Here is a 27,188-nt window from a genome sequence, read left to right as displayed (position 1 = left end):
CGATATAATTTCCCTTCCTCGTCATAATATTCCCCTCAATTAATTTTTTAATTAACGATTTATCGTCGAAGTACATTTGAAATCATAGACATTTTTAAAAACACGAATTTAAGAAAGCAAGGTTTTTGTATAAAAAGTGATGGTTACTATACCACTGAGGGAACAAACACTGAGTAATTTACGGACTCCATGAAGAGATTTTTTTTAGAATGTTAACATATAAACAAACCTCGATTTTAAGAAACCATAAAAGAACTTGTTTCGAAAAGTGTATCCAAGAGATTTTTTTTAACAGAGAGCGCGAAATTCTATCGCTGCTATGTCTGGGCGCGTGGCATATATAGAGCCTCGGCCATGAAACTCAAAAAGAAGAAGAATAAGAAAAAGGTACGATTGGATGAAATAATCTATTATCTGTCCAGTGTTGATGAGCAACTCGTAAACGATGAAAGTTGCCATCTTGTTGCTAAAACTTATGAAAACCGTAATATAATGTAGAGCGTTTGGTTTTAATGTAAGCATTTGTTGTTGTCGAGGTTCCCACGGGCTATTGTCACACGAAGGTATGGATGGGGCTTCATAGTTAATGATGAATATTAACATAGTATTATTTATTTATTTTCATGATCGTCTCGTCTGTCTGGATGACGTGCGCGCGCTCTGCACTGATCTGCTTTAAATGCAATGCACTGTACTGGAGAGAGAGAGAGAGAGAGAGAGAGAGAGAGAGAGAGAGAGAGAGAGAGAGAGAGAGAGAGAGAGAGAGAGAGAGAGAGAGAGAGAGAGAGAGAGAGAGAGAGAGAGAGAGAGAGAGAGAGAGAGAGAGAGAGAGAGAGAGAGAGAGAGAGAGAGAGACAGACAGACAGACAGACAGACAGAGAGACAGAGAGAGATATATATATATATATATATATATATATATATATATAGATATAGATATAGATATAGATATAGATATAGATATAGATATAGATATAGATATAGATATAGATATATAGTTGCGATTGTGGTTGTGGAAATTCACAGGACACCATCTAGGTCCTCAGATCAGTTATGTCGATAAGTCTGTGTTCAGTTACATTTCCCCACCGATGTTTAACGGGAAATTATTCGTGTGCAGGGCTGTGAATCTTCAGTTAGCCGTTTTTCTTTTACGATCTTTATTTTGGGCCAAACGCATTTCAACCACCACAACCACCTTCTCCACAACCACCTTCTCCACAACCGCCTTCACGACAACCACCTTCACCACAATGACATCTGCCCATCTCCTAAACCACATCTCAACAACGAACAACAACGCCTCACCTTCATCTCCGCAAACTCCACCATCTTTGCGCCAGCCACGGCGAATTCCCCACAAACAACATCTCTGCCACCAGACGCGGGGACTCCTTCGTTGGGGCGAGGGTCGATGATTTCACCCACGTCCGCTCTCTCCGAGCTTCGCGACAATTCGGATCAAAAGATCGAAAGGGGCAGAGCCAGCGGGGGGTCAGAGGTGAGAGATCGGAGATCAAAACCTCGCCTCACGGACCCAATATAAAGGCGCAGAGACGCCAAGCGCGCAGTTGTGTGGAGTCGCGTTGGGAGCTGGGTCAGCCTGGAGTCTGGAGTCTGCAGTCGGTGAGGAGCTGGAGAGAGCGGAGGAGACGGGAGCCTGGAGCGCAGCCTGCCGTACCGTGCCGAACAGTGGGTCGCTGGAGAGAGGCCGGAGAGGAGTCTCCAACCAGCGGTATAACGGTCCGAGGTGATCAGGCCCCGGGACAGTCCAAACGACGCTGAGGAACGGACGGGCTCTTAAGAGAGCATAAACTCTGAAAGAGCAAAGGCGTGTTCATTACTCTGAGGCGTTGTCGACTCGGCCCGATTGATCGGGCCGCACGACGAGGGCTGGGCCGCGCCACGGTCACGCCAGCTGCCGTGTGGACGGGACGCCGAGGAGCGCCCAGCGAGTCGCCACGAAGGCGGCAGGTAACCAGCGCGGTCTCTCGGAGCTTTTTCGGTCTTCACAGCTCCGTGAACCATTAAAGGCCCATGAGGCCCAGTTCTTGCCCTTTTCTTTCCGGGGTTTTTTTTTTTGCATGAATGATGTGGCGCCAAGTCCGTTAAGTAGAACTGTTAAGTGCATGTGTTGACATAATAAATAGACGGTTGTAGTTCTTTTTCTTGCTTGTGTTTTGTCCCATACGTGCATTGGTTGCATACATGACTGACTGCATGACTGCTTACGGGTGTGAAATAAATGTCGTTTAAATGTTCACCCGTTCGTTGCGCCCTTTCCCTCATTGAACTGCCATAATTGAGTTCGGAATATAGCTGGCTTTTTAATAGCCGATAAAAGAATCAAATCCGGCGGGGCTTGGCGATATACACGGCTCGGCAAATCGCAAACAGAGCGAGCTGCTTAGCGGCTCGTTTCCAAGCAGGCCCCGTTGAGGTACAGTCTCTCGGTAGTCTGCCCGCACGATTAATTAGGTAAATCGACCATTCGGCGATCGGACCCTGTAGTGTGGGTAGAGTATTGACAAGGCTGTGGTGTGATTAAAGATATACCCATAGCTGGATTTTGGCGTTGATCCGAAAGCTGCGACTAGGTTTGTCCGTTCGGTGGGCAAGAGCGGCCACCATTTGCTGGAAGCGGTCGCTCGCACGCCGAACGGGTGGAAACCACAACAATATATATATATATATATATATATATATATATATATATATATATATATATATATATATATATATATATATATATATATATATATATATATATATATATATATATATATATATATATATATATATATATATATATATATATATATTTATACAGATACAGTATTGTGAACAGCACACCTGGATGGTGCAGGAGTTGCACCTTGATGAGATCTAATGGTTCATTCCAGGATTTCAGTTTATCCAACAAATCACAGTGGATGCCCATCTGAGAGCTGGTGGAGGTTTGCTCTGTAAGCCGGCTGTCCTTGCTCGTTGCACGAAATGCGTCGAAGGGGAGTCGGAGCAGGTGCCATTGCGAAGAAGAAGTTGGAAGAGGTAAGAATGAACAAACATAAAATCGATTGTTTATACATTGAAACCTCTTGATATTTATAACCTTTTTGATCCTTGAAATCCACTGGACACGCAACGTAGCACTTCGTATTGTAATTTTGACTTTTCCTGTTTTCACACTCATGTTGAAAATTGTCGTTTCCAGGCAAAGTACAAAGAAAGAGGAACCGTTTTAGCAGCCGATCAGCTTGCACAGGTGTGTGTGTGTGTGTGTGTGTGTGTGTGTGTGTGTGTGTGTGTGTGTGTGTGTGTGTGTGTGTGTGTGTGTGTGTGTGTGTGTGTGTGTGTGTGTGTGTGTGTGTGTGTGTGTGTGTGTGTGTTTTATTTCCAACTGGATGACCCATGAACCCGTTGGGTTCCAGTTGTGACAGCGATTGATGAAAAAAATCATTTCAAGAAAAAAAAGAGATAGCTCCAGCAAACTATACCGCTGAGGTTGTTTGCATTGATCGAATTCTCCTGAAGAGTACTTGACTGAATCGGGAATTTATTTTTTTAATAATTTTTTTCGTTGCCCGATTTGAACGAAACTTGATACTGCACACCGCAGGAGAATGGTGAGCGAGGTGGCACTAAAAATTTTGTTCTATCGTGTACCGTTTTGGCTGTATTTCCGGAACATACATACACACAATATGAGAGTTTTCGTTATATATAGATAGATGTGATGTTCATTATCTGCAGGTTAGTTTTATCGAGCCCTTAATTGTTAACTATCAATCGATCTTGTGACCAAAGTACTATCGGACCCCGATATTCGCAGGGGATACGTTCATGAAAAATTCCGCAAATGTCCGGGTATTGTTTCGATGGGAAAAGAGCGATAGGTTCCCAGCGGTTCGTGATTCAAAAGGGAAAAATCAAAAATCCCGTGAAAAACCGTGAATACGTGAAGCACGTGGCCGCGAATATAGAAACAGGTCACATGTTATGAACTGCGAATACGTGGGGTCCGCGAACGTCTGGGTCCGACAGCACTTGTGCGCAATTGCCGAGTCTGTTTGAAAGGCACTTGATGGCATCTTTCTACAAGAGTGGTAAGAGACAGGACGGATGGCTTTCGCCCCCCCCTCCAGCGTGGTGGCATCCTCTATGATAGAACATTACCTGTGAAGCATTATGGCTTGTAGTCAAGTCTAATTGAGCCGACACGTAGAGAGCTCTGAGACGAACACTTCATCACCGAAATATCGTCTCATCCGACAGGTGATTGATGTTGGAACATTGACCCTTCATTCCAACACATTTAGTCTTCTTTCCAAAATCTCTTGTATTCCTGTGAGATCTTGTAACACTAGATGAAAATCTCATCAGATGCCATTGAAGTCAGATCTTCGTTCGGGTCCCCATGTATGTATGTGCTCGCTTAAGCCTGAACTCAGTCCTGCAATCGAGCGGAATAGTGCCGGAACCTTATTAAATGTGGAATGTCTCCCACAGATGTCAAAGCAGCTGGAAACATTTCGTGGCCATCTCGAGCAATTTGCCAGCAAGCACAAGCAAGACATCCGTAAAAGTCCTCAATTTCGAATGCAGTTCCAGAACATGTGTGCAGCAATCGGCGTGGATCCTCTCGCATGTACGTGGCCTCAAACTGCAAGACTATCTGCATCCTGACCCAAGTCGCTGTTGTTTGATTGCTGTTTATAATTTAAAAGAGGTTCCCTTTAAAGGCCTTTATCGTTGAGGTCTAAATATTTGGCCAATTCAACATGGTTATTTTTTTGGAGGGGAGTGGGGGGTGGGGAGGGTTATTTGAGTGAGAGATTCCAGCCTTACGAGGTGTGTGTGTGTGTCTCAGCTGGAAAGGGGTTCTGGTCTGAGATGCTGGGTGTGGGAGACTTCTACTATGAACTTGGTGTACAGATTGTGGAGGTGTGTCTTGCACTGCGGCATCGCAATGGGGGTGAGCAACTCCAGATTATCCATTACTCTGTGCTGGTACCGCACCGTGCATGCTGTACCTACAAACATAAGGTAAGTTTATTGCAGGTAATGCTTTGTGGTTACCTGTTTCTATGTGCCTGTGTTGCTCAAACAGGGCTTATGATGCTCGACGAGCTGCACAAGCGGGTTTTGAAAAGCAGGGGCAAGCTGGCACAAGACGTGAGTCAGTGAGTAATGCACTCAATGTGGACATAATGGAGACATTTGCAACACGGTTGACCATGCAACTTTTGGGTTTTCCACTGTATTATTAACGGTGCAAGCAATATTTTCCTTGCAACCCCAGGGATGACCTGATCCGTGCAATCAAGAAGCTCAAGGTTCTTGGCAATGGCTTCAGCATGATTCAGATGGGTGGTTCCTACCTTGTTCAATCAGTACCTGCAGAACTGAATATGGACCACACAACTGTGCTGCAGCTTGCAGAGGTACATTATGTATGCTTTAATGGCAGCTTTCTTTCAACCACAGGTGATGCTCATGAAAAGGACACAGGAAGGGCAGACGAGTAGAGACTGGTATCTTATTTCAATGAAGATGTCTCGGCTCGTGGAGGAGCGAGACAACAAGACAGCAGATTCACCGGTGGAAGATTAGAATCAAAAGGGGACAAGGAAACAAGACGTCACACATGAATAATGGTTTTGAAAGGCAGGCTCAATTAGCCAATTCAGAAAGTGTTTGCTGTCCATTTGAATGTCAATGGTGAGGCCTGTTAAGACTCCTGCCATTTTCACCTGCAAGTCATGCCATGATGGGACATTTTTACTGCAGAAATGAAGCATCCGGCACTACTTACGGGCGCTAATGGTGATGTTTTGACCAAGGTCCAAGCCGGTATCTTGACAAACCTTTGTGGACTGTACGCCCCCCCAAAAAACAATTTCCCTCTTGGGAATTTTATGGCCAGCTTGGTGGACAACCTGAACCAAGCTGTGGCCTCTTTGTGTGACTTGCTGGGAAAGTTTTATTAGATTGAGAGAATGAGGAGGGTTGAGTATAATGTTACATCTCATCCTCACCATGCATGCAGGAAAATGGTTACACATCTGCGGCGGAAGTGAAAGCAGCACTGAAATGGGAACCTGAGAGAATAGACCATATCCTGGTAAAAATGTTTTTTAATTGGCATCTTTTCGATAAAACTTTCATTTTTTTTTTTACAAAGTATGTACAGACTTTGACCATGACACCAATTACATTCTTGTCACCTCTCAAGACATATCTGCTGAGGGAAGGCCTGGCCTGGCTGGACATACAAGCTACCGACGGACCCCAGTACTGGTTTCCAGCTTTGTGCTCCCAAGATGCTGCACTTGAGCTAAACGAGACGTCTCCCTGATCTCCATAGGGCAATGGTGCAAGTCCAGTGGCAAAAAAAAAAAAATCATGATGCTTAAAATCCAAAGGCTGACCATCGTGGCTGCACGTTTATCGGGGAATCTGATTCGTCAATGAGGACCCTATTCATTGGCAAATCAGATGAATACTAATGGTTTATCGTTAACCGGCAAGTCTATGTCTATCCTCTGCTGTGCGATGGAGTAAACTATTCTTCACTTCAGTAACATGACCTTTGTAAAGCTTTGTCATTCTATCACGAAAATAAAATTTTCTCATTTTCCACGTGTTGTACAATGGCCTTGTAAATTTCTCCTCAAACCTCATTGGTGTCGGTCATAAGTTGGAAAGTTTAGTCATTGTTACTTACTCGTTACACAAAAAAGAAGAAGTTCCAACTGATCATTATTGGGGAAGGACACATAACTTTGACACGCAAGGGGCAAACATCCAGTGCACAATAGCTCACCTACAAGTTGTCTACTTTAGGTTCATCATCCTAAGGATTTGACGACAAACCACCATCCTTGTGCTCTGTTGGAAGCAGTGAAGCCTCATGATGCATGCTCTGGATCAAAAATTGTCTGACATTAATAGAGGTTATGTTTTCACCCCTGTTTTTCGAACTCAAAAAGTTACGGACAGATTAGGATGAAGCTTGGTGGAAAAGTTAGTTGTGATGAGGAAGAATTGATTTGAATTACAGATCGAGCCAAAAACTATATATATAACTCGATATCTCAAAACGTTGCAGATGGATTATGACAAAATTTGGTGGATGAGTTGGGTAAGTGACGAGAACAGGCCGATTACATTTTGGTTCAGGTTCAAATTCAGATCCGGCCTATCAGTGGGATACAAAACATAAACTGTTCAACCTCCTGGAGGTATGAGCTCTACTGAGTACCATTCTAGTTTCCTTTGCAATTACAGATGTTGACAATCCAAAGGTAAACATGTACAGTTGAGGTCTTGTTGCTGATAACTTTCAATTCTCATGTCTTTCAATAACGAGTATATCTGACGGCAAACCAACAATGGAATTGCACTCAACACTTCAGCAACATGGGTAGAAAGTAAACTCTAACATTACATGCACTGTACTTTGTAAATAATACCATTTTCTTGTTGATATTCAGTAGAGCGCATACCTCTGTCAGGCTGTCAACACCACAGACCAAAATCTAGTCGATTCATCCTTGTTACACTTCCAACCTATCCACCTAGTTTCATCCAAATCCAAATCCATCCATCCATAACCTTTTGATATATCCTGCTCACAAACAGATAGCGGTGGTGGAGGTAATTATTTTCCACTTTTTTAATGTCTGCACAGGTATCCATGACAGGTTCGATAATGTATTTTCTCAAAAGTACAATTACTTTATTTATAGGCGCTCTAAAGTACAAATACAGAATTTGATACATTTGCGTCCTCCTGCAAGGTTTTCTTATGGTAAACTTGAGCGCACTCAGGGAGAAGATCCTTCAGAGTTGGGCTTTGTGGCATCAGTCTCAGAGATTGCACTGTTTGAGGCAAAGTCCCCTGTAGGTGGGGTCATCGTGGCTTCCTGCATCTGGACATGTTGTTGCAACATATACGAGAACTCCACAAGTGGCCACTGCAGCAAACTTGTAGTCTTTTGTCCTAGTTGGGCTGTGGTCCCCAGAAGTTTGGCCTGCAGACCTTCCATTCTGGGGAGTTCTGCGCAGGCCTTGAGGCCTTGGATGCTCAACAATCGATTTCCGACGCAACCACCTGCAGCACAAAAAGCATAAATGCATTTGTTGTAATAAAGTTCATGCAACAACAAAATGGAGCCATCACAATAATGGCTGCCCTCAACTTGTAGCTTGTGGTGGCCACAATCATGTTTAAACGTCTGATGGTTTGGATATCACATTTTCTAAAGTCTTACCAAGCAGCACGATCTGTGGGAAAGCTTTGACAGCACGCAGCAGCTCTTTAACTTTGGCTTCCTTGCTCGTCATCACATAGTTTGAACCGAGGAAAAGTGGTAACAGGTTATGGTATTTTGTATCTTTGAGTACCGTGTGAACCATCTTCAATGGCAATGGAAAGCAGGGGGAGGAGGGAGGGAAGAGGGGTAGTTATTGTTAAAAAGTTCTCCAAATGATCCGTACATTAAATATCCTGGTTGCGATGGATGTCTTACTTCGGTAATAATTTATTTCCACAAAAGAAACCCAGTCTGCAGCGAATGTGTTGACCCCTTCTTGTCTGCAACCCCCTCATGTGTCCCAACAAACTGCCCAACCTCATTTTCCACCCACCTCATTCATGACTGAACCCCCTTGCACCCTCAGCTCTTTTTCCTCCCTGTCTGAAAGGATAAACCACCAATGTTTGAGGTGTTCATTCAAACAATGTTGACCCTTCCAAGCCAGTACTGCTGCAGCCCTGGACATTAAGTTCAACAGAAACATTCTTCTCTCAGAATATTTCTAATCCTCGTGTCTCTCCCTGGACTTTCTCTCTTCTGTTTTGAAAGACCCCTTCCTTATCTTGGGGGTGGTGTTGCTCCCTGTCAACAATTCAGTTCCTCACTATACATGGTGTTAACCCCTCCTTATTCTCTTGAATACCTCTAACTGTAAATACTTCTCTGCAACCACAAAATTCATGTTTATGTATTGTAGTGTAGCGTACCATCCACCCGACGACTCCTCCATAAAAACCTCAATATCTGATCATCTGGATCAACTCGCAACCATCCATCCCAACTCTGTTCCTCATCCATGACGACTTACACTGCCACCTTGCTGGCAGGCGAGGTATTAGCTTTGCAACAACGAGCCATGCAATAATTACAGCAAAGGCCTTTGAGACTTATTGGATCTGATTCAACCTGAAGATTTTCCAACCCACATTTCTACAACTGGTACGTCTTCCTTATATGGTAATTACTAACTTTCCAGCCAATGTCTCCTGTTCCTCGTTCGCCCTTCTTGGTTCCTCTGACCATGTTCTTGTCATAGCCCTCATCTCTCTCGCTATGGTTCGAGAGCGATGTCAACATTGCATCGCATCGTTCGAGGCTGCCATTTCCACAGCGTCCGGTATTGATTCGGCAGAGGAATTATTTCACAAAAGCTACTCTTATGAACAGGTTTATCCCATCTTGTTTGCTGATACCCTATCCAACCTCTCGGCACCAAATCTTGAGACGACGTGGTTGCGGTCAATTAGCTTGCTTGCTCAACATCGAGGACTATCCCGATCGAGAGCAACTTTAGTTCACCCGTAAGGCTTGCAATAAATAAGTGTGCCCATCCTTAGGAATGCCAGAAGAAAAAAAAATCTTGCTAATTTCAAGGTTAAACCCTCCAAGCAGTTCTCCCTCAAAATCTTGGCAGCCTCAAGCCAAGGTAGAATTTCTCAACTCAGGGTTTGCCTCCAAATTTGGCAGACCCAACCCACACCACCCTGTCCCACACCATACCCCTCTCATGCACACTCCTTTCTCAATGCAGTCTCTTTCGCACCCGAGAAGGTAAAGTTAAATCCAGCTTCGACTCTTCATTGGCGATGGGCCCAGATGACAACAGTGCCCATGTTCTCAAATCCTGTTCTGCTGCTCTTGTTTCTCCTTTGCTCTCTTCCGCCTGTCCTTTGGCCCCTCCCGTCTGCCTGGAAGTCAGCAAATATCACTCCCATTCACAGGAAGAATACAAAAAAATCCTCTCCACTACAAACCAGTAAACTTACTTCCAATTATAAACCACATCAAAGAATTATTGCTGCTGATGTCAAGCCTATCCTCCTTTCAGTGATCGCTTCCATGCCAGTCACACAACTTTATACATGCTGTTGCTCCTCTCTCAGCAATGGTCTGCGGCCCTTAATCTAAAACACGAGGTCAGGACAGTCTTCTGGATATAAATCAAGCATTCAGCGTGGTCATCCTTCTTGCACCACATGTCGGGCTGGCTACCTGCAAGGTAGCCTTGATATCTGGCTTTCTGAATTCCTCCACTTGTGCAGTCAACACATTGCTATCAGTGGAACCATCTTCCCTTCTGGTGGATAATGGAGTACTGCAGGACAGTGTTTTGGGCCGAGTCTTGTTCCAGGTGTACCTAAATTACCTCTCCGATATGCTGGAAAAACCACTTCATTTTATGCAAATGATTCTACACTGATTTGTACAGTAACATGCTGCTCACAAGCAGGCCGCAGCTGCGCCACTCTGTTGATCTGGAATAGATCAGATGCTTGTATGATAAATGGAACACGTCTTTCAATCCTGGCAAATCTCACTATCTCACCTTTTCACTCAGGAAGGATCACCAAATTAACCCAACTATCTATTTCAATGGTTAACCCCTGGAAGAGGTTCAGCATCTTGAACTTAGGCCGCAACCTCAGCCATTACCGATCCTGGACTGACCATAAGGCCAAGCTTGTTTCCAAAGACTGTCACAGACTGAACATTCTCTGTTGTTATATCTTCGTATAATCTAAATCTCTCAAACTTATTGCCATCTCCTGTGATGAGACTGAAGCACAAGGCCTGTTGCTCTCTGTTACAGCCATAACTTGGAACTTCCAAAATCCAGGATAGTTTACCGCCTGTTCCACAATCCTGGTCGCAACAGGAAAAACACCGAGCAACCACATATTGATATCACTCACAAGTCCTGCCTCAGCACCAGGAGTCATCATTCAAGTCCTACCTGGCCTCCTCTTGTCAATATTCTTCTTCGTCTTTTCTTCTCTCAAATCGTACCTCTCCGGAAGAACTACCTGTAATATTTAAATCGTAAACACAACAAATGCAATGAAAACCCTGGGAGGAAAATCACAGAAAATACCACTATATATACACTCTCACATTCCAGACAGGTCTGTGGCCTTTTCTTTTTAACCTCTTCCCCTCCAATCAAGCTCCTTATGTTCTCTCAACCCTGCGATTCAACCCCAGCTCCTCCAAGACAGATGACACTTCTATTCTGTTTGTGAAATTCTGTTCGATCACTCTCTTCCCTCCAGAGCTTCAAGCAAGTGATGAAGCGCAATCTCATGCCACCCCCCACCCAATCTTGTCCACCGCCATTAACCCTACCTAACCCAACCCTCTTACTTGCAGGTTATTGTGTTTTTTCCCCTCGCCAATCTCGGCACTTTTCCTGTTTTCCCGTTGGTTCTTTCACTTAATCGTCGTGTCTAACTGTGGCCCCACTGGCAATACGTTGCCAATTTACTCTGTCCCCTTGCAATTTGATGAACCTCGATTTTGTACAAACCAATAAAAAAAAAAATTTACATCACAATTGACAAAAGAAGTAAAAAAAAGGAAAAAGACTTCCGTTACCTTGCTACCAAATACATTTACAGCTATTCCATGTTTCTTCAATTTGTGCTGCAGCAAGAAGAACTCCTTCATTTTAAGGGAGCAATTTTGAAATACTGCAATCATGGTGCTCTCTCTGAATACATCCTCGACCTTTGCCTCAAGGAGCTGTTCCAACTTGCTTTTCTGGAAATGGAAAAGGATAAACACGTGGTTAAGAGCTCGAACAAACTCGAAAGTATATCAATAAGAATAATGTATGCAGAAAGACAGGAGTGGGATTGTGGAGGTGAAAGGGAAATGAGCAGAACTATTGTAAATGGTGGCAGAACAAGCTTGCAAGGTCTGGTGGGAGATTCTTAATTTAAACAAGTGTGCAGTTTGTAGAGGAGTTTGCACACGCATCACATGCAATACAACATTTGGGGACATCATTGAACTCTTACACGATTTACAAGGACAGCAGACAACTGCTGAATCAACGGGAAAGTAGATCAAGTCTTGAGAGACCACCCATAGTGCCAAAACCCCAAGGCGGTGTCTCAAAGCAAGCGGTCTTTCGTTAGAGGGACACTCAAGTCACCATGTGCTCTCGTGTGACACATCTACTTTACCCTTTGCATGTTTATTTTTAACAATACAGTATATTGATTGATATTAGATGGCTGCAAAATGTTTTATTTGCAAAGAAACAGATTTTGGTTCGCAATACATATACAGTACCTTCTCCACTTCAACTATATGTATATATTAGGGTGGTCCAAAGTTTCGACATTCCGATTTTTAAATGTGGTACCTTCCCCAAACGTTCCAGATAATGAGAAAATAATTCAGTTTAAAAAAAAATCAGCTCGATCGAAGAACATTGAGAGTCCGCGACCGAGTGTTGAAGTTTCACCCTTCTATGTTTATAATGTAGGCCCCATATGTAGTACTGTATGTGTTGAGCCGTGTATCTTCGTGGACGGCAAACAACTGAAGAACATGGATGCTTACACCTATCTCGGGAGTAATTTGTGTGATGATGGTCAGTTGGATCGGGAAATCTCCAGTCGTATCACAAAGACTAGTGTACCCTTTGGCCATCTCTACCACCGAGTCTCAAACAGTCACGACAATAAAATCTATACTAATAAAAGGCAGTGTGTGTGTGTGTGTGTGTGTGTGTGTGTGTGTGTGTGTGTGTGTGTGTGTGTGTGTGTGTGTGTGTGTGTGTGTGTGTGTGTGTGTGTGTGTGTGTGTGTGTGTGTGTGTCCTCAATAACTCCAAAACTATAAAACCAAGCAGCCTGAAACTTTGCATACATCCGAAGAAAACTGCAAGGAAGTGCAAGAGTGAAAATTGGGTGTTTTGGGTTTATTAAAACCACTTTTGAAGATAATTAACGGCCTTATTTAATTATATCCTTCATCAGGTGATCCTCGGCTACCTCGCTATCGCTGTCGCTGTCTGGGGTCTTATGGAGTTTCCTGGGTAATCTTGTTGGGGTCTGAAGCCGCCATGTTTTTTGGCCTGCTCAACCTTACCTCGACTTGGAACAGACCGCAATGATTTATTGATGACAAAGTTGTATTCACTTTCTTCACTCATATTATCGAATGCCTTTTCATCATAGCTACGAATTGCTGGGTATAATGCAATGCTTATAAACATCCAGAGATGTCAGCGTTCGTGGCTTGACATTTCGGGCATCTCCGGGAGGTGTTTGTTTAAGGTGTTGCTAATCGCGTGCCAAACGAGCAGTTTCTTAACAACCGTTTCGTTGGATTGCTTGCTTGAGTGCTTAAGCCACTGGGCGAGCGCTCTGTTAGCTACTTGGTTGTTCATTTCAGTAAAAGTATCCGTGCTCTCAAGGGAACATCGATTACACAGACGTACGTTTCCGGCTTTGTTGGGCCCTGCGGTGCCGTGCGGTTGGTGTCTCGGGAGGTTAAATTTTATTTTTACAGGACATCGCTTTGTTTAACCTTTTGTGTGATCTAATATAATCCACCCCTCACTTCGACATCGATACAAAAATAAAAACAATAAGGTCCATCCAACCACGTGTTTGCCATGATCTGGTTGTGAAGGCAGAGAGCAGAGATCGACATTTTGTGTTCTGTGTCTTGATATGTTTTTAAATTGAATTTTGCTAATTTCCCACTTGAATTCCTCTTTCAAAGAACTCTGTTTAAAGGTAAATCTTTGTGTTTGTCATTTTTATGTATTTTCTGTGTGTGTATGTATATAAACTGCATTACCATAACAGAAGTGTGTGCAGCTAAATACGTCCTTCTGCCATGGCATGGCATTTTAATTACAAAATAAATAACAAAAACAATGATAATATTGTAACAAAGCATTTATTAATTAATAATAAGAATAGTAGTATCATATGGCAATAATAATCACGAACATATAATCCCGGCACTGGCCCCAAGCACATCTGGGCTTGGTGAAAGGCAAGCTAATGTTGAAGCACTACAGCAGGTGGGCATGCTGCAAGGCTGTGAGGAACAAAGAAAATTTGGTCCATCGGACCAACAGACCCTCTCGTTGAATAAAATATTTGAACTTACATTTAGTGTTCCTTTCATCTTTGTTTTGGCAAAATACATCGAGTGGAGTGGTCAGTGTTCAATTAATCAGAGGTCACTGATTATTTCGCTCATTTGCACGTCATCACTGGCTCGCAACAACAACACGGAGATGTGCGTTCTGCAATTGTCGTACACTTGTCTGATATTGAGACATCCATACTTTCCTCTGGTGTGTCCAGTGTTGAGGCTTACATAAGAGCGTCTCGTATGGACAGGGCAGGAACTTGGGGAACAGAAAACGAAATTCTTACTCCAGCACATTTGCTGAACACCCCAGTGTATGTGTACAACAGTGAGAGTATTGATTGGGTAAGGTACTCCCCCATGTTGATAATTTTCGTGATGATGTAACGCAGATGGCTTTGTACATCAGGCTTCAACATGATCACTTTGATGTTGCTCTCTCTACAGTCCACAGTAATTATTTTGAACATTTATAAGTGCAGGTCATTGTGTGCCCTGAGGCTGCATGAAGACATTATTACCCTGCGCTCACGAAGCTAAAAGCAGGGTTAAGCGATCGGTAGCGTATGTATGTACGTCGTAAGTCGTACGTGTCTGCATTTTGTTAAAAGTATACATCGAAAACCATCCAGCGGAGGAAACAAACTTTACTCCATGTTATATGACCATGCGATATAGCGGTCATTCTTTTGAGGTCAACATAGGCCAATTTTCCAAAATCCTCAATTTTCATCCGTTTGACGAGCAATTTGAACAGGATTTTTATATCTCATTGAATTCAACCACCAACTATTTTTGAGGTCAACATAGGCGAAAAGGTCCACATAGGAGAAAAGGTCAACATAGGCCAAAATTTCTAAAATTGTCAATTTTCATCCGATTAACTTGAAATTTAAACAGGATTGTCATATCACTTCATTGAATTCAACCACCAATTATTTTTGAGGTCAACAAAGGCCGAATTTCTAAAATTGTCAATTTTCATCCGATTGACTTGGAATTTGAAGAGGATTTGCACATTTAGTCATTGAATTGAACTTCCAATTATTTTTGAGTTCTTAAACGACCAATTTGAACATTTAGTCATTGAATTTCCACAATTAATTCAACCACCAATTTGCATCAATGATCTCTCTGACTCTCTGGAAAATCCTCTATCTCTTTGCCGATGAGTCCAACCTCTGCTGTACCATCTGTCATCCCTCGATTGGCAAACATCAGCCTCTTCACTCTCTGCAGATCTGATCCAGCACTTGGAACATGTCTTTCAATTCTGACAAATCTCACACTCTCACTGTGTCTCTCCAAAAGGACAGTCTGGAACCCCCCCACCCACTCCCCCCCATCTACTTTCTCAACAATCCTCTTGAAGTTCTTTCATTCAAGCTTGTGGTCCTCATGATCTACCATGACATTTCATGGGAAAACCACATTTCCAAGCTTGCCTAAAAAGCCAGTCGCTGACCGGCCATCCTCCATCGTGCAAAGTCCTTCCTTGGCATACATGAGCACCTGCCCACAAACAAAGATTTCGTCCACAGCCCGATGGAGTTCTGCTCTCCTCACAGGCCTTACCCCCTGCTCTGTCTGAGATATGTCCCCCCCCCCATATTTCCGCAGGGTGCTCAACGTCCGCCAGCAACCCCCTTCTGATAAAACTACCAAAATCAAGAATCATTGCTCGCCTTCATTCTTTCATTCCTCTATTTTTTTCCACCTTTGGAACAAACTCTCACATTCTCTTCAATCCCACTCTTCCCTCCAGGTCTTCAAAACAGCTGTTCACCACCATCTCTTATCTTCCCCCATCCAAAACCATGATCTTTTCTACCACCGTCAATCCACCACAAACCCACCTCATTGAAATTACCTGCTTTCCTTCTTGAAAGCCCCCACCCCTCTCCCTTCCACAGATCTTCTAATGTCTCTGTCTCCCGATCCTGACCTATCCTCTACTTTCCCACCCATCTTGTCTCCTGCTCTCCTTGTTATATGTTCTGTGTGTTAGCTCTTTCACCACCCTTGACATTGTTTTAAAAAAAAAAAACATAATTTTAAACTACCCATAGGAAATGTGGTTTGATAAAGATGATATCATTTGTCACGTGGTCTGGCAACCATATTGGATCAAAGAAAAAAAAAAAAAAACTAAACAAGAGATAGCTCTCACCAAGTCCTTCGCAAGACTGTGCAGGGTATGTATTCAAAACATACCCATACCATAAGAACAAAACTGTATCATGGTAAAGTAAGGAGTGTGCTTATTGGCACACCTCAGGTGATCAGACAATAAACTGTCATCTCCTGTAAGGTCCAATTCATAATCAGCTGATTCGGTGATATTCTCACACCAACTAAAGTACTGTACGTATTAAAACAATCTTATCTCACAAAATTTGTATCGATAGGAAGCTGTAGATGTATCTCTCGAATCCTATTCCACTTTACTGTTGATATCGCATAGTTATTAAAATATCCACAATTCACCAGTCTTATGCAGCAGCATTTCACCAGAGTTGCCACAGTGTAAACCCAAAACACATCGGAACATCTTCCTCCCAGAATTAGTGACGTGATCCCTTATGGGCAGGTTTTTAAGATACAAATTCAAGAAAAATAGTATCGTTCATCTCGCATTAAAAGAAACGACTTCACGCTCTGAACACAAGACATCCGATGTATTTGTCTGGAATCTGGATTGACTTGTACGGGTAAGTGGTTTTCTGAAACCTGCGGTCATGAAATTGGTCAGATTTTGTGGTTGCTGGTCAAAGCATTCACCAGATTTCATGGCTTTTGGCCACATTTAACAGGTGGTCATTCTTTTTCAGGTGGTTATCAAAGGAAAATCCATGCACATGGTAATTAGGTGGTCAGATATGAGGTAGTTGCTTATTCATGTTGGTGGAAATAACAGAGAGAAGGTGGGGGGGGGCTTGGTTGGGAGGAGGGAGTCTCAATTTTGCATCCCCTCTATGTGGAATTTTAACCTTGGATATCACATGATGAGCTAAGTGCACAGATGAGAATGCCAAACAGGCCAATCCAAAATGACGTCTTCATAATCAACACCATTTTTTTCAGGATTATACAACGGTACACCAATCCCTTACTTCTGTTGTGAATGTTTCCGTGGGTTTTACACAACACTCCGGTATCGCTGGCTTCGGGGGTCTGTATTTGGTGATAGCCAGCACTTTCATCCGCAGTGGAGACATAGCCCGCCAGTGACGCGTCACAGACTTGGCCCGATACCGCACCGGTTGCATTGGCCATGCCCTGCCTGAAAACATGTTGATATTGAAAGGTTATCACCGTAACCTGCAAAGCAATGCGGCAGTCAAGGCTCACAAAGAGGTAACATGTGCACAATCAGGCATGTTTACAAACTTCCTATCAATAGATGAGGTACAGTGCTCTAAGACCCCAGGAGATTTTGCTTGGTGTCTTGGTTAAGACTTGGGATAGGTTTGTGTGGAAGGGCTTCAAAAGAGATGTCATTAGACCACTACAAGTGTCACGTTCATCGGAAATGGTCACAATGTTGTCCTGTGGAAGTACAAGCTGCACCAGGTGTTCGGTCAAGGGTGAGAGCAACACCTTCCATCAATGACCCGAATAGATTCAGCTCTCTATTCCTTCCAAGAATAAATACGACGTTGTTCTTTTATATTTTATCTTAAATGAAGGCATCACCACAGAGGAAAGAAAATATTGCCATTTACTACGTGATAAATAAAACAATTCAATCAAGCACAATAGCCTAGAAGCTAGAAGTAAGTAAATTTGTCTTGAGCTGTCTGGCCTTGGTTCGAATCTCGACCAAAACATAAACTGTCATACTGACGTTGTGCAGGCGGGGAGATTCATCAAAGTTGGACCGAAAGCAGGGTGTCCCATCTGCAGGCATTAGTTGGTGGACGTTAAAGATCTCACATCATCCTTTGTTAAGAGCAGGTTGGTGAGTTATCGCCGGCACCCTGAACTTCAAAATTCCTGCCGAGACTGCGAGGAGCAAGTCGTCTTGTGCTATTGGAGGTTTCTTAACACCAGGATACACTGGTTGCTGTGTTAGAGTGTCATTGCTGTCTGAGAAGCAGATCCTGCACTCTAAACTAATTAATCAGGTTGCTTGCTTGTTTCATGTCAACGGCCTTCTTCCAATTTGAGGGACAACCACCACCCTATTCTGCCCCCACACCCCCCAACTCTCCCACTCCACCCCCACCAACTCTCTCTTTCTATCCCTCAACAACCCCCCCCCAACACTCTCCCACTCCACCCCCACCAACCCTCTCTCTCTATCCCTCAACCAACCCCCTGACCCAACACTCTCCCACAAAACCCCCACCAACCCTTTCTCTCTCTCCCCCAACACTCTTCCACTCCACCCCCACCAACCCTCTCTCGCTCTCTCTCCCTCAACCAACCCCGCCCCTAACTCTCCCACTGCACTCCCACCAACCCTTTCTCTCTCTCTCCCCCAAACCACCCCCCAACTCTCCAACTCCACCCCCACCAACCCTCTCTCTATCCCTCAACCAACCCCTCCACCAAACACTCTCCCACTCCACCCCCACCAACCCTCTCTCTCTCCCTCAACCAACCCCCCACCAACACTCTCCCACTCCACCCCCACCAACCCTCTCCCACTCCACCCCCAACCCTCTCCCACTCCACCCCCCAACCCTCTCCCACTCCACCCCCACCAACCCTCTCCCACTCCACCCCCACCAACCCTCTCCCACTCCACCCCCACCAACCCTCTCCCACTCCACCCCCACCAACCCTCTCCCACTCCACCCCCACCAACCCTCTCCCACTCCACCCCCACCAACCCTCTCCCACTCCACCCCCACCAACCCTCTCCCACTCCACCCCCACCAACCCTCTCCCACTCCACCCACTCCACCCCCACCAACCCTCTCCCACTCCACCCCCACCAACCCTCTCCCACTCCACCCCCACCAACCCTCTCCCACTCCACCCCCACCAACCCTCTCCCACTCCACCCCCACCAACCCTCTCCCACTCCACCCCCACCAACCCTCTCCCACTCCACCCCCACCAACCCTCTCCCACTCCACCCCCACCAACCCTCTCTCTCTCCCACTCTCTCTCCCCCAACACCCTCCCACTGCACTCCCACCTCTCCCACTCCACCCCCACCAACCCTCTCCCACTCCACCCCCACCAACCCTCTCCCACTCCACCCCCACCAACCCTCTCTCTCTCCCACTCTCTCTCCCCCAACACCCTCCCACTGCACTCCCACCTCTCCCACTCCACCCCCACCAACCCTCCCCCACTCCACCCCCACCAACCCTCTCTCTCTCCCCCAACACCCTCCCACTGCACTCCCACCTCTCCCACTCCACCCCCACCAACCCTCTCCCACTCTCACTGTGGGACAGTGTGTCCCCCAACCAAGTGTGTCTCTGTCTGTCTCTCTCTCTCTCTCTCTCTCTCTCTCTCTCTCTCTCTCTCTCTCTCTCTCTCTCTCTCTCTCTCTCTCTCTCTCTCTCTCTCTCTCTCTCTCTCTCAACACCCTCCCCCCCAACCAAGTCCTCCTCTCTCTCGCTCTCTCCCCTAATACCCTCCCCCTCATTCGTATTCTGGGTGCAGAGAATGTCATTCATTATTCAATGTCAAAAATTTTACACGACACGCAGACGGTTGTCCCTCATTTACAGACCAAAGCACGTCACGTCGGAACAAACGTTTGAACGATCCCACGAATAACACAAGGTCGACTTTACCGAAACAAGACAGCAGGTTCGCCCTGGCCGCCGCCATGTTGGTATCGAAGCTCGTGCACCTTCCAACTCGCTCCTCAATGGATTGGTTAATTGGCGTTAAAATTCTTAACTAAGTTATGTAATACTTAACGTTTTCTGGAAGAAGTAAATCTCTTATAATAACACAGTATGATTCAAAAAAATAAACACTTTTTATCCACCACTTATGAAACCACCGCCATTGACATCGTTTCATTCCCTTTTAACTCTTAGCGTTTAAAGGGTCACGTTAAAAATGATTATACAACGGCAATTAAAATCTACAGATATATTTGTATCCAATACATTATTATTACATTTAATATCCTCCGCATGTATTTACACCAGGGGTGTGTTCCATCACTGGTGTGCAGCTTGGAAAGCGTTCACCAAATCGCTTCACCGCTCAAGCAAGCACTCCAAGGAAACGGTTGCCAAGAGACGGCTGGCTTGGCAAGCGATCGCTCGCTGATTGGTCATGGAACACGCCCCTGCATGATTCGTTCATTTTCAGCAGTTCGGCTGCGGGGCAGCATCATTGGCTGAGGGCGTGGCCCTGTGTCATTGATAGGCAGGAATTTATTGAAGGTGCCGGAGATAGCTCGCCTGCTCTTCCCGAAGTGCACCATGGGATCGTTAAGGTCCACCAACGAATATATTGACAGATGGGACGCCGAGGGACGGCACACGCATTGACGAATGAATGACCCTGCCAGTGAAACACCGGGTTGACAGTTTATAGCTGGGTCGGGATTCAAACCCAGGCGAGACGGCTTAGAGACGAGTGTGTGTACCTCTAGGCCTCTGGAGCATCCTGTCATTTCTTTACACCAGGTGTGTTTGATGAGAAAACCAGTTTTATTTAATTTAACCCTTGACCTTCTCCCACTCCCCTTCTACCCCCCCCCCCCCACCATGCAAGTACGCCCGCATTGTGGTGAATTAACGTGAATCGAGGGACATGACGCGGGATCACATGTTGTGCGTCTCGCGTATAAGGGGAGGTCTCTCTGCGGCACGAGTGATTGTCCCCGGGGCATTGCTATTGACATCGGCTGTCCACTTGATGCTCGTTAACTGAAGGTGCTCATTGACTGGTGAGAATGGAGATTATATCGAACTCCGTGCTTACGCGGATTTAGTCTGCAATGGTTAACTGCACATGTATACGTTTCTGCTTATGTACTCCTAGCTGAACCTGTATTTCCTGGTGTGCCCACAGAAGCGGCTCCAATCAAATGGAATAAAGCCTAAACTCTGAAGGTTCATCTCTCGCTCTCATTTCAATTTATTCCATTTTATTTTCTCGGCTCTCTCAACCAAAGATGGACAAGATCTACAAACCGGAGAGGTTCGACGCAGACCCGAACGCGACTGACGCAGAAATGAAATGGTCACATTGGTTCTGCTCCTTCTCACACTATCTGACCATCATCGCGGAGGGAGCTGACAAATTTGCCGCTCTCGTGAATCATGTCTCGCCCGGCGTGTACAGGCTCATCTCGGGTGCGACACTTACGAAGCAGCGATCGACGTGCTGCAGGCGCTCTACGTGAAGCCCAAGAACGAGGTATACATATGACATCTTCTCAACACACGCAAGCAAGCAGCCGGGGAGACAATCGATCAGTTCCTGCAAGCTCTGAATCAGCTGGGAAAAGACTGCAGCTTCCGGGCGGTAAGCGCCGAGGAACACCGAAAGGAAGCGACCCGGGAGGCATTCATCCAAGGACTCAGATCAGCCCACATACGGCAACGCTTACTAGAGAAAGCGCAACCCACTCTTGACAAGGTAGTCGATCAGGCTCGAGCGATGGATACGGCTCAGCAGCAATCTGAGTCATTTGGGACACCGATGCTGCTCATGAACGCTGCTACGATGGGAACCCAAGGAACCCCACTGGCACAGACACAGCCAGACATGAGGGATGGAGAAACACCCGAGGAGCCGGATACCCAGACCTCGTCAAACTCCTCAGCAACTGCTCCGGTCGGTAAATGCTTCTTTTGTGGGTACAAAAGGCATCCTCGTCAAAAATGTCCCGCCAGAGATGCCACATGCATGAATTGCGACAAGAAAGGGCATTATGCCAGGGTATGTAAATCTACTCTAAGGAGGAATAAACCCACTTCTGCGGCTCTCTACTCGCAAAATAAATTGACTGCAGCCTCCCCGGGGAATCTATCCAAGGCTATCATCAACGTGCGAATTAACGGGCATATGGCTGAGGCACTGATTGATACCGGTAGCTCTGAAAGTTTCGTCAACAGCTCGCTAGTGAAGGGCAGGAAATGGGTAATCCACCCGACTGACAATACGGTATGCATGGCCGCCACCTCACTACAATCCCGCGTACGAGGGTACTGCAATGTTGAATTGGACGTAAAAGGGTACACGCATTGGGATGTAAAGGTGCTGGTGCTTCGTGATTTGTGCGCAGACGTAATTCTGGGTCATAATGTCCTCAAGCAGCACACGAGCGTCGAAATACCCTTTGGAGGAAGCAAGCCTCGTCTAATTTTAAATGCGCTGACCACCGCGGAGGTGACGTCACCCCAGCTGTTCGCTAACTTGTCGCCGGTCTGCAAACCGATAGCGATCAAATCGCGGCGATATACCACTGCTGACATGAATTTCATCACTTCGGAAACCAAGCGATTACTGGAGGAGGGAATTATAGAACCGAGCGATTCGCCATGGCGCGCACAGGTGTTAGTAACCAGCAGTCAGAACCATAAGAAACGGATGGTTGTCGATTATTCCCAAACGGTCAATCGCTTCACCCAACTCGACGCCTACCCCCTGCCGCGCATAGATGAGATGGTCGAACGCGTGGCCAATTATAAGGTATTCAGTACCATCGACTTGCGAAGCGCCTATCATCAAATTCCCATCCGAGAGGAAGACAAACCGTACACTGCATTCCAGGCAGGGCGGCGCCTCTACCAGTTCAGAAGGATACCATTCGGTGTCACGAATGGAGTAGCTTGCTTCCAACGGGTTATGGACGACATCATCTCAGATGAAAACCTCGAAGACACTTTTGTTTACGTGGATAATGTCACAGTGTGCGGTAGGGATCAGAGGGAACATGATAGGAATCTGGACAGATTCTTGAGCATTGCTGGAAAATATAATCTGACTCTCAACTACGAGAAATGCGTATTCTCGGCAAGGTCAATTGACCTTCTCGGCTACACAATAGCCGACGGCACAATTAAGCCTGATCCTGAGCGATTGCGCCCGCTCCGTGAGCTTCCACCACCTCAGGACTTGCAAACAATGCGCCGGGTGATCGGGATGTTCGCTTACTATGCAAGATGGATTTCGCAATACTCCGAGAAAATACATCCCCTAGTGCATTGCAAAAACTTTCCACCAGATGCCGCTGTCGTAAAAGCTTTCCACGATCTCAAGGATGATATCAGTAAGTCCGTGGTTTTATCGATCGACAGCTCGGTGCCCTTCGTGGTGGAGACCGACGCTTCAAATCACGCCATAGCTGCAACACTTAATCAGTCTGGGCGGCCGGTCGCTTTCTTCTCGAGAACTCTCTCTAGAAGCGAGCAGAGACACTCGGCAATAGAGAAGGAGGCGTACGCCATCGTCGAAGCGCTGCGTAAATGGAGACATTATTTACTGGGAAACCACTTCACGCTCGTTACGGACCAACGATCCGTGGCTTTCATGTTTGATGGGAAAAATAACGGGAAAATTAAGAATGAAAAAATTATGAGATGGCGGATAGACCTAGCCTGCTACAGGTACGACATTGTTTACCGGCCCGGGAAGGAAAACCCTGCTGCAGATACCTTCTCCCGGGTCTACAGTTCGGCAACAATCAGTCAGGCTTTGCAAGACCTCCATGTGTCTCTGTGCCACCCAGGGGTAACCAGGATGGCACATTTCGTACGCAGACAAAATCTTCCCTATTCTGTTGAAGATATTAAACAAATGAATGCTTCATGCCCTGTTTGTGCTGAACTAAAACCCAGATTCTATGGCGCGGCTTCTGGCAGACTGATCAAGGCTACTTCCCCCTTCGAGAGACTAAACATCGACTTCAAAGGGCCCCTACCGACCGAAACAGACAACAGATACATATTCACCGTTGTTGATGAATATTCAAGGTTCCCTTTCGCGTTTCCGTGCTCGGATATGACCTCGGGCACTGTCGTAAAATGTCTCTCTGACCTCTTCGCTATGTTTGGGAGACCTTCGTACATACATTCAGACAGAGGGCCGTGTTTCATGTCGGCCGGGCTAAAACAATTCCTATTAGAGCACGGCATAGCAACTAGTCGAACGACGGGTTACAACCCACAGGGAAACGGGCAGGTGGAACGGTATAATGGAGTAATTTGGAAAGCCGTAACTCTGGCGCTGAAATCGAGAGGACTGGGCCCCGAGCGATGGGAGGTTACTCTTCCTGACGCTCTGAATTCCATACGCTCTTTGCTCTGCACGTCCACAAATGCCACTCCTCACGAACGTATGTTTACTCACCAACGACGTTATGTTGACGGTCAAACGGTGCCCAACTGGCTGACCCACCCCGGTACAGTGTTCATGAAACGCCCGGTACGACAAAGCAAGTATGAACCGCTGGTGGAGGGGGTCGAACTCATTGACACTAATCCAGAGTATGCTCATGTCAGGCTCCCGGATGGCAGGGAGACCACTGTGTCGGTTCGCCATCTGGCTCCCTCAGGTACTCCTCCCGCCGGTACACCACCTCCTGGCACTCCTCCTTCTGACATTTCCCCCCCAGGAACTCCGCCAGGCGACGGGGCTGCCGCCTTCCACCCGAGAGCGATCGAGGAGTCATCCCCGGCACAAGTCGAGGCTCACCGAGAGGATCGGGAGTCTCCCTCAAGTGAAACTGCCGTTTACTCCCGGAGAGGTCGACGAATAAGGCCCCCTCGACGACTCAATCTGTAAAGGGGATTATTGGCATTCTCGCTGCTCATGCTCCTATATGCCCATTATATCATATATCGATGCTCATTTCCATGCTCCTACAACTCAAAATAATCACTGCTTGGCATGTATGCTTCTGTAGATCAATTAGTCCGCGTTGCTTGAAATGTATACTCCTATAGTGCTAAAGCAATCATGGTGTGTAAGATGGGCCCCTAGTTACATTTTAAAGGTGGGGAGAATGTGGTGAATTAACGTGAATCGAGGGACATGACGCGGGATCACATGTTGTGCGTCTCGCGTATAAGGGGAGGTCTCTCTGCGGCACGAGTGATTGTCCCCGGGGCATTGCTATTGACATCGGCTGTCCACTTGATGCTCGTTAACTGAAGGTGCTCATTGACTGGTGAGAATGGAGATTATATCGAACTCCGTGCTTACGCGGATTTAGTCTGCAATGGTTAACTGCACATGTATACGTTTCTGCTTATGTACTCCTAGCTGAACCTGTATTTCCTGGTGTGCCCACAGAAGCGGCTCCAATCAAATGGAATAAAGCCTAAACTCTGAAGGTTCATCTCTCGCTCTCATTTCAATTTATTCCATTTTATTTTCTCGGCTCTCTCAACCAAAGATGGACAAGATCTACAAACCGGAGAGGTTCGACGCAGACCCGAACGCGACTGACGCAGAAATGAAATGGTCACATTGGTTCTGCTCCTTCTCACACTATCTGACCATCATCGCGGAGGGAGCTGACAAATTTGCCGCTCTCGTGAATCATGTCTCGCCCGGCGTGTACAGGCTCTTCTCGGGGTGCGACACTTACGAAGCAGCGATCGACGTGCTGCAGGCGCTCTACGTGAAGCCCAAGAACGAGGTATACATATGACATCTTCTCAACACACGCAAGCAAGCAGCCGGGGAGACAATCGATCAGTTCCTGCAAGCTCTGAATCAGCTGGGAAAAGACTGCAGCTTCCGGGCGGTAAGCGCCGAGGAACACCGAAAGGAAGCGACCCGGGAGGCATTCATCCAAGGACTCAGATCAGCCCACATACGGCAACGCTTACTAGAGAAAGCGCAACCCACTCTTGACAAGGTAGTCGATCAGGCTCGAGCGATGGATACGGCTCAGCAGCAATCTGAGTCATTTGGGACACCGATGCTGCTCATGAACGCTGCTACGATGGGAACCCAAGGAACCCCACTGGCACAGACACAGCCAGACATGAGGGATGGAGAAACACCCGAGGAGCCGGATACCCAGACCTCGTCAAACTCCTCAGCAACTGCTCCGGTCGGTAAATGCTTCTTTTGTGGGTACAAAAGGCATCCTCGTCAAAAATGTCCCGCCAGAGATGCCACATGCATGAATTGCGACAAGAAAGGGCATTATGCCAGGGTATGTAAATCTACTCTAAGGAGGAATAAACCCACTTCTGCGGCTCTCTACTCGCAAAATAAATTGACTGCAGCCTCCCCGGGGAATCTATCCAAGGCTATCATCAACGTGCGAATTAACGGGCATATGGCTGAGGCACTGATTGATACCGGTAGCTCTGAAAGTTTCGTCAACAGCTCGCTAGTGAAGGGCAGGAAATGGGTAATCCACCCGACTGACAATACGGTATGCATGGCCGCCACCTCACTACAATCCCGCGTACGAGGGTACTGCAATGTTGAATTGGACGTAAAAGGGTACACGCATTGGGATGTAAAGGTGCTGGTGCTTCGTGATTTGTGCGCAGACGTAATTCTGGGTCATAATGTCCTCAAGCAGCACACGAGCGTCGAAATACCCTTTGGAGGAAGCAAGCCTCGTCTAATTTTAAATGCGCTGACCACCGCGGAGGTGACGTCGCCCCAGCTGTTCGCTAACTTGTCGCCGGTCTGCAAACCGATAGCGATCAAATCGCGGCGATATACCACTGCTGACATGAATTTCATCACTTCGGAAACCAAGCGATTACTGGAGGAGGGAATTATAGAACCGAGCGATTCGCCATGGCGCGCACAGGTGTTAGTAACCAGCAGTCAGAACCATAAGAAACGGATGGTTGTCGATTATTCCCAAACGGTCAATCGCTTCACCCAACTCGACGCCTACCCCCTGCCGCGCATAGATGAGATGGTCGAACGCGTGGCCAATTATAAGGTATTCAGTACCATCGACTTGCGAAGCGCCTATCATCAAATTCCCATCCGAGAGGAAGACAAACCGTACACTGCATTCCAGGCAGGGCGGCGCCTCTACCAGTTCAGAAGGATA

At 46.2% G+C, this 27,188-nt stretch overlaps 2 protein-coding genes across 3 annotated transcripts; one reads left to right on the top strand and one right to left on the bottom strand.

Annotated features, from left to right (window-relative positions):
• The first annotated feature begins 237 nt into the window (after positions 1–237).
• On the top strand, positions 238–6,642 carry SNF8 (SNF8 subunit of ESCRT-II). Of its 2 annotated transcripts, none has more exons than XM_085877862.1 (9): positions 238–387; positions 2,904–3,051; positions 3,215–3,265; positions 4,510–4,648; positions 4,871–4,975; positions 5,111–5,183; positions 5,303–5,444; positions 6,050–6,124; positions 6,236–6,642. In XM_085877862.1, the coding sequence occupies exons 2-9, from the start codon at positions 2,998–3,000 to the stop codon at positions 6,356–6,358; spliced, it is 762 nt and encodes a 253-aa protein (XP_085733988.1). In that variant the 5' UTR covers positions 238–387; positions 2,904–2,997; the 3' UTR covers positions 6,359–6,642. The 2 variants fall into 2 exon arrangements, with proteins under 2 accessions (XP_085733988.1, XP_085733987.1); XM_085877861.1 differs by lacking the exon at positions 238–387 and adding an exon at positions 394–563.
• A 1,075-nt stretch (positions 6,643–7,717) lies between these two features.
• On the bottom strand, positions 7,718–20,078 carry MRPL10 (mitochondrial ribosomal protein L10). The gene is made up of 5 exons (XM_085877860.1): positions 19,978–20,078; positions 17,332–17,501; positions 11,694–11,858; positions 8,277–8,421; positions 7,718–8,116 (listed from the first exon to the last, which is right to left on the bottom strand). The coding sequence occupies exons 1-5, from the start codon at positions 20,012–20,014 to the stop codon at positions 7,830–7,832; spliced, it is 804 nt and encodes a 267-aa protein (XP_085733986.1). The 5' UTR covers positions 20,015–20,078; the 3' UTR covers positions 7,718–7,829.
• Between the last annotated feature and the right edge of the window lie 7,110 nt (positions 20,079–27,188).

This window comes from Eptatretus burgeri, chromosome 4, assembly GCF_056783735.1.
Source record: "Eptatretus burgeri isolate ZD-2024b chromosome 4, Ebu_testis_v1, whole genome shotgun sequence".
Taxonomy (NCBI): domain Eukaryota; kingdom Metazoa; phylum Chordata; class Myxini; order Myxiniformes; family Myxinidae; genus Eptatretus; species Eptatretus burgeri.
This window is presented reverse-complemented; position numbering and strand designations above follow the sequence as displayed.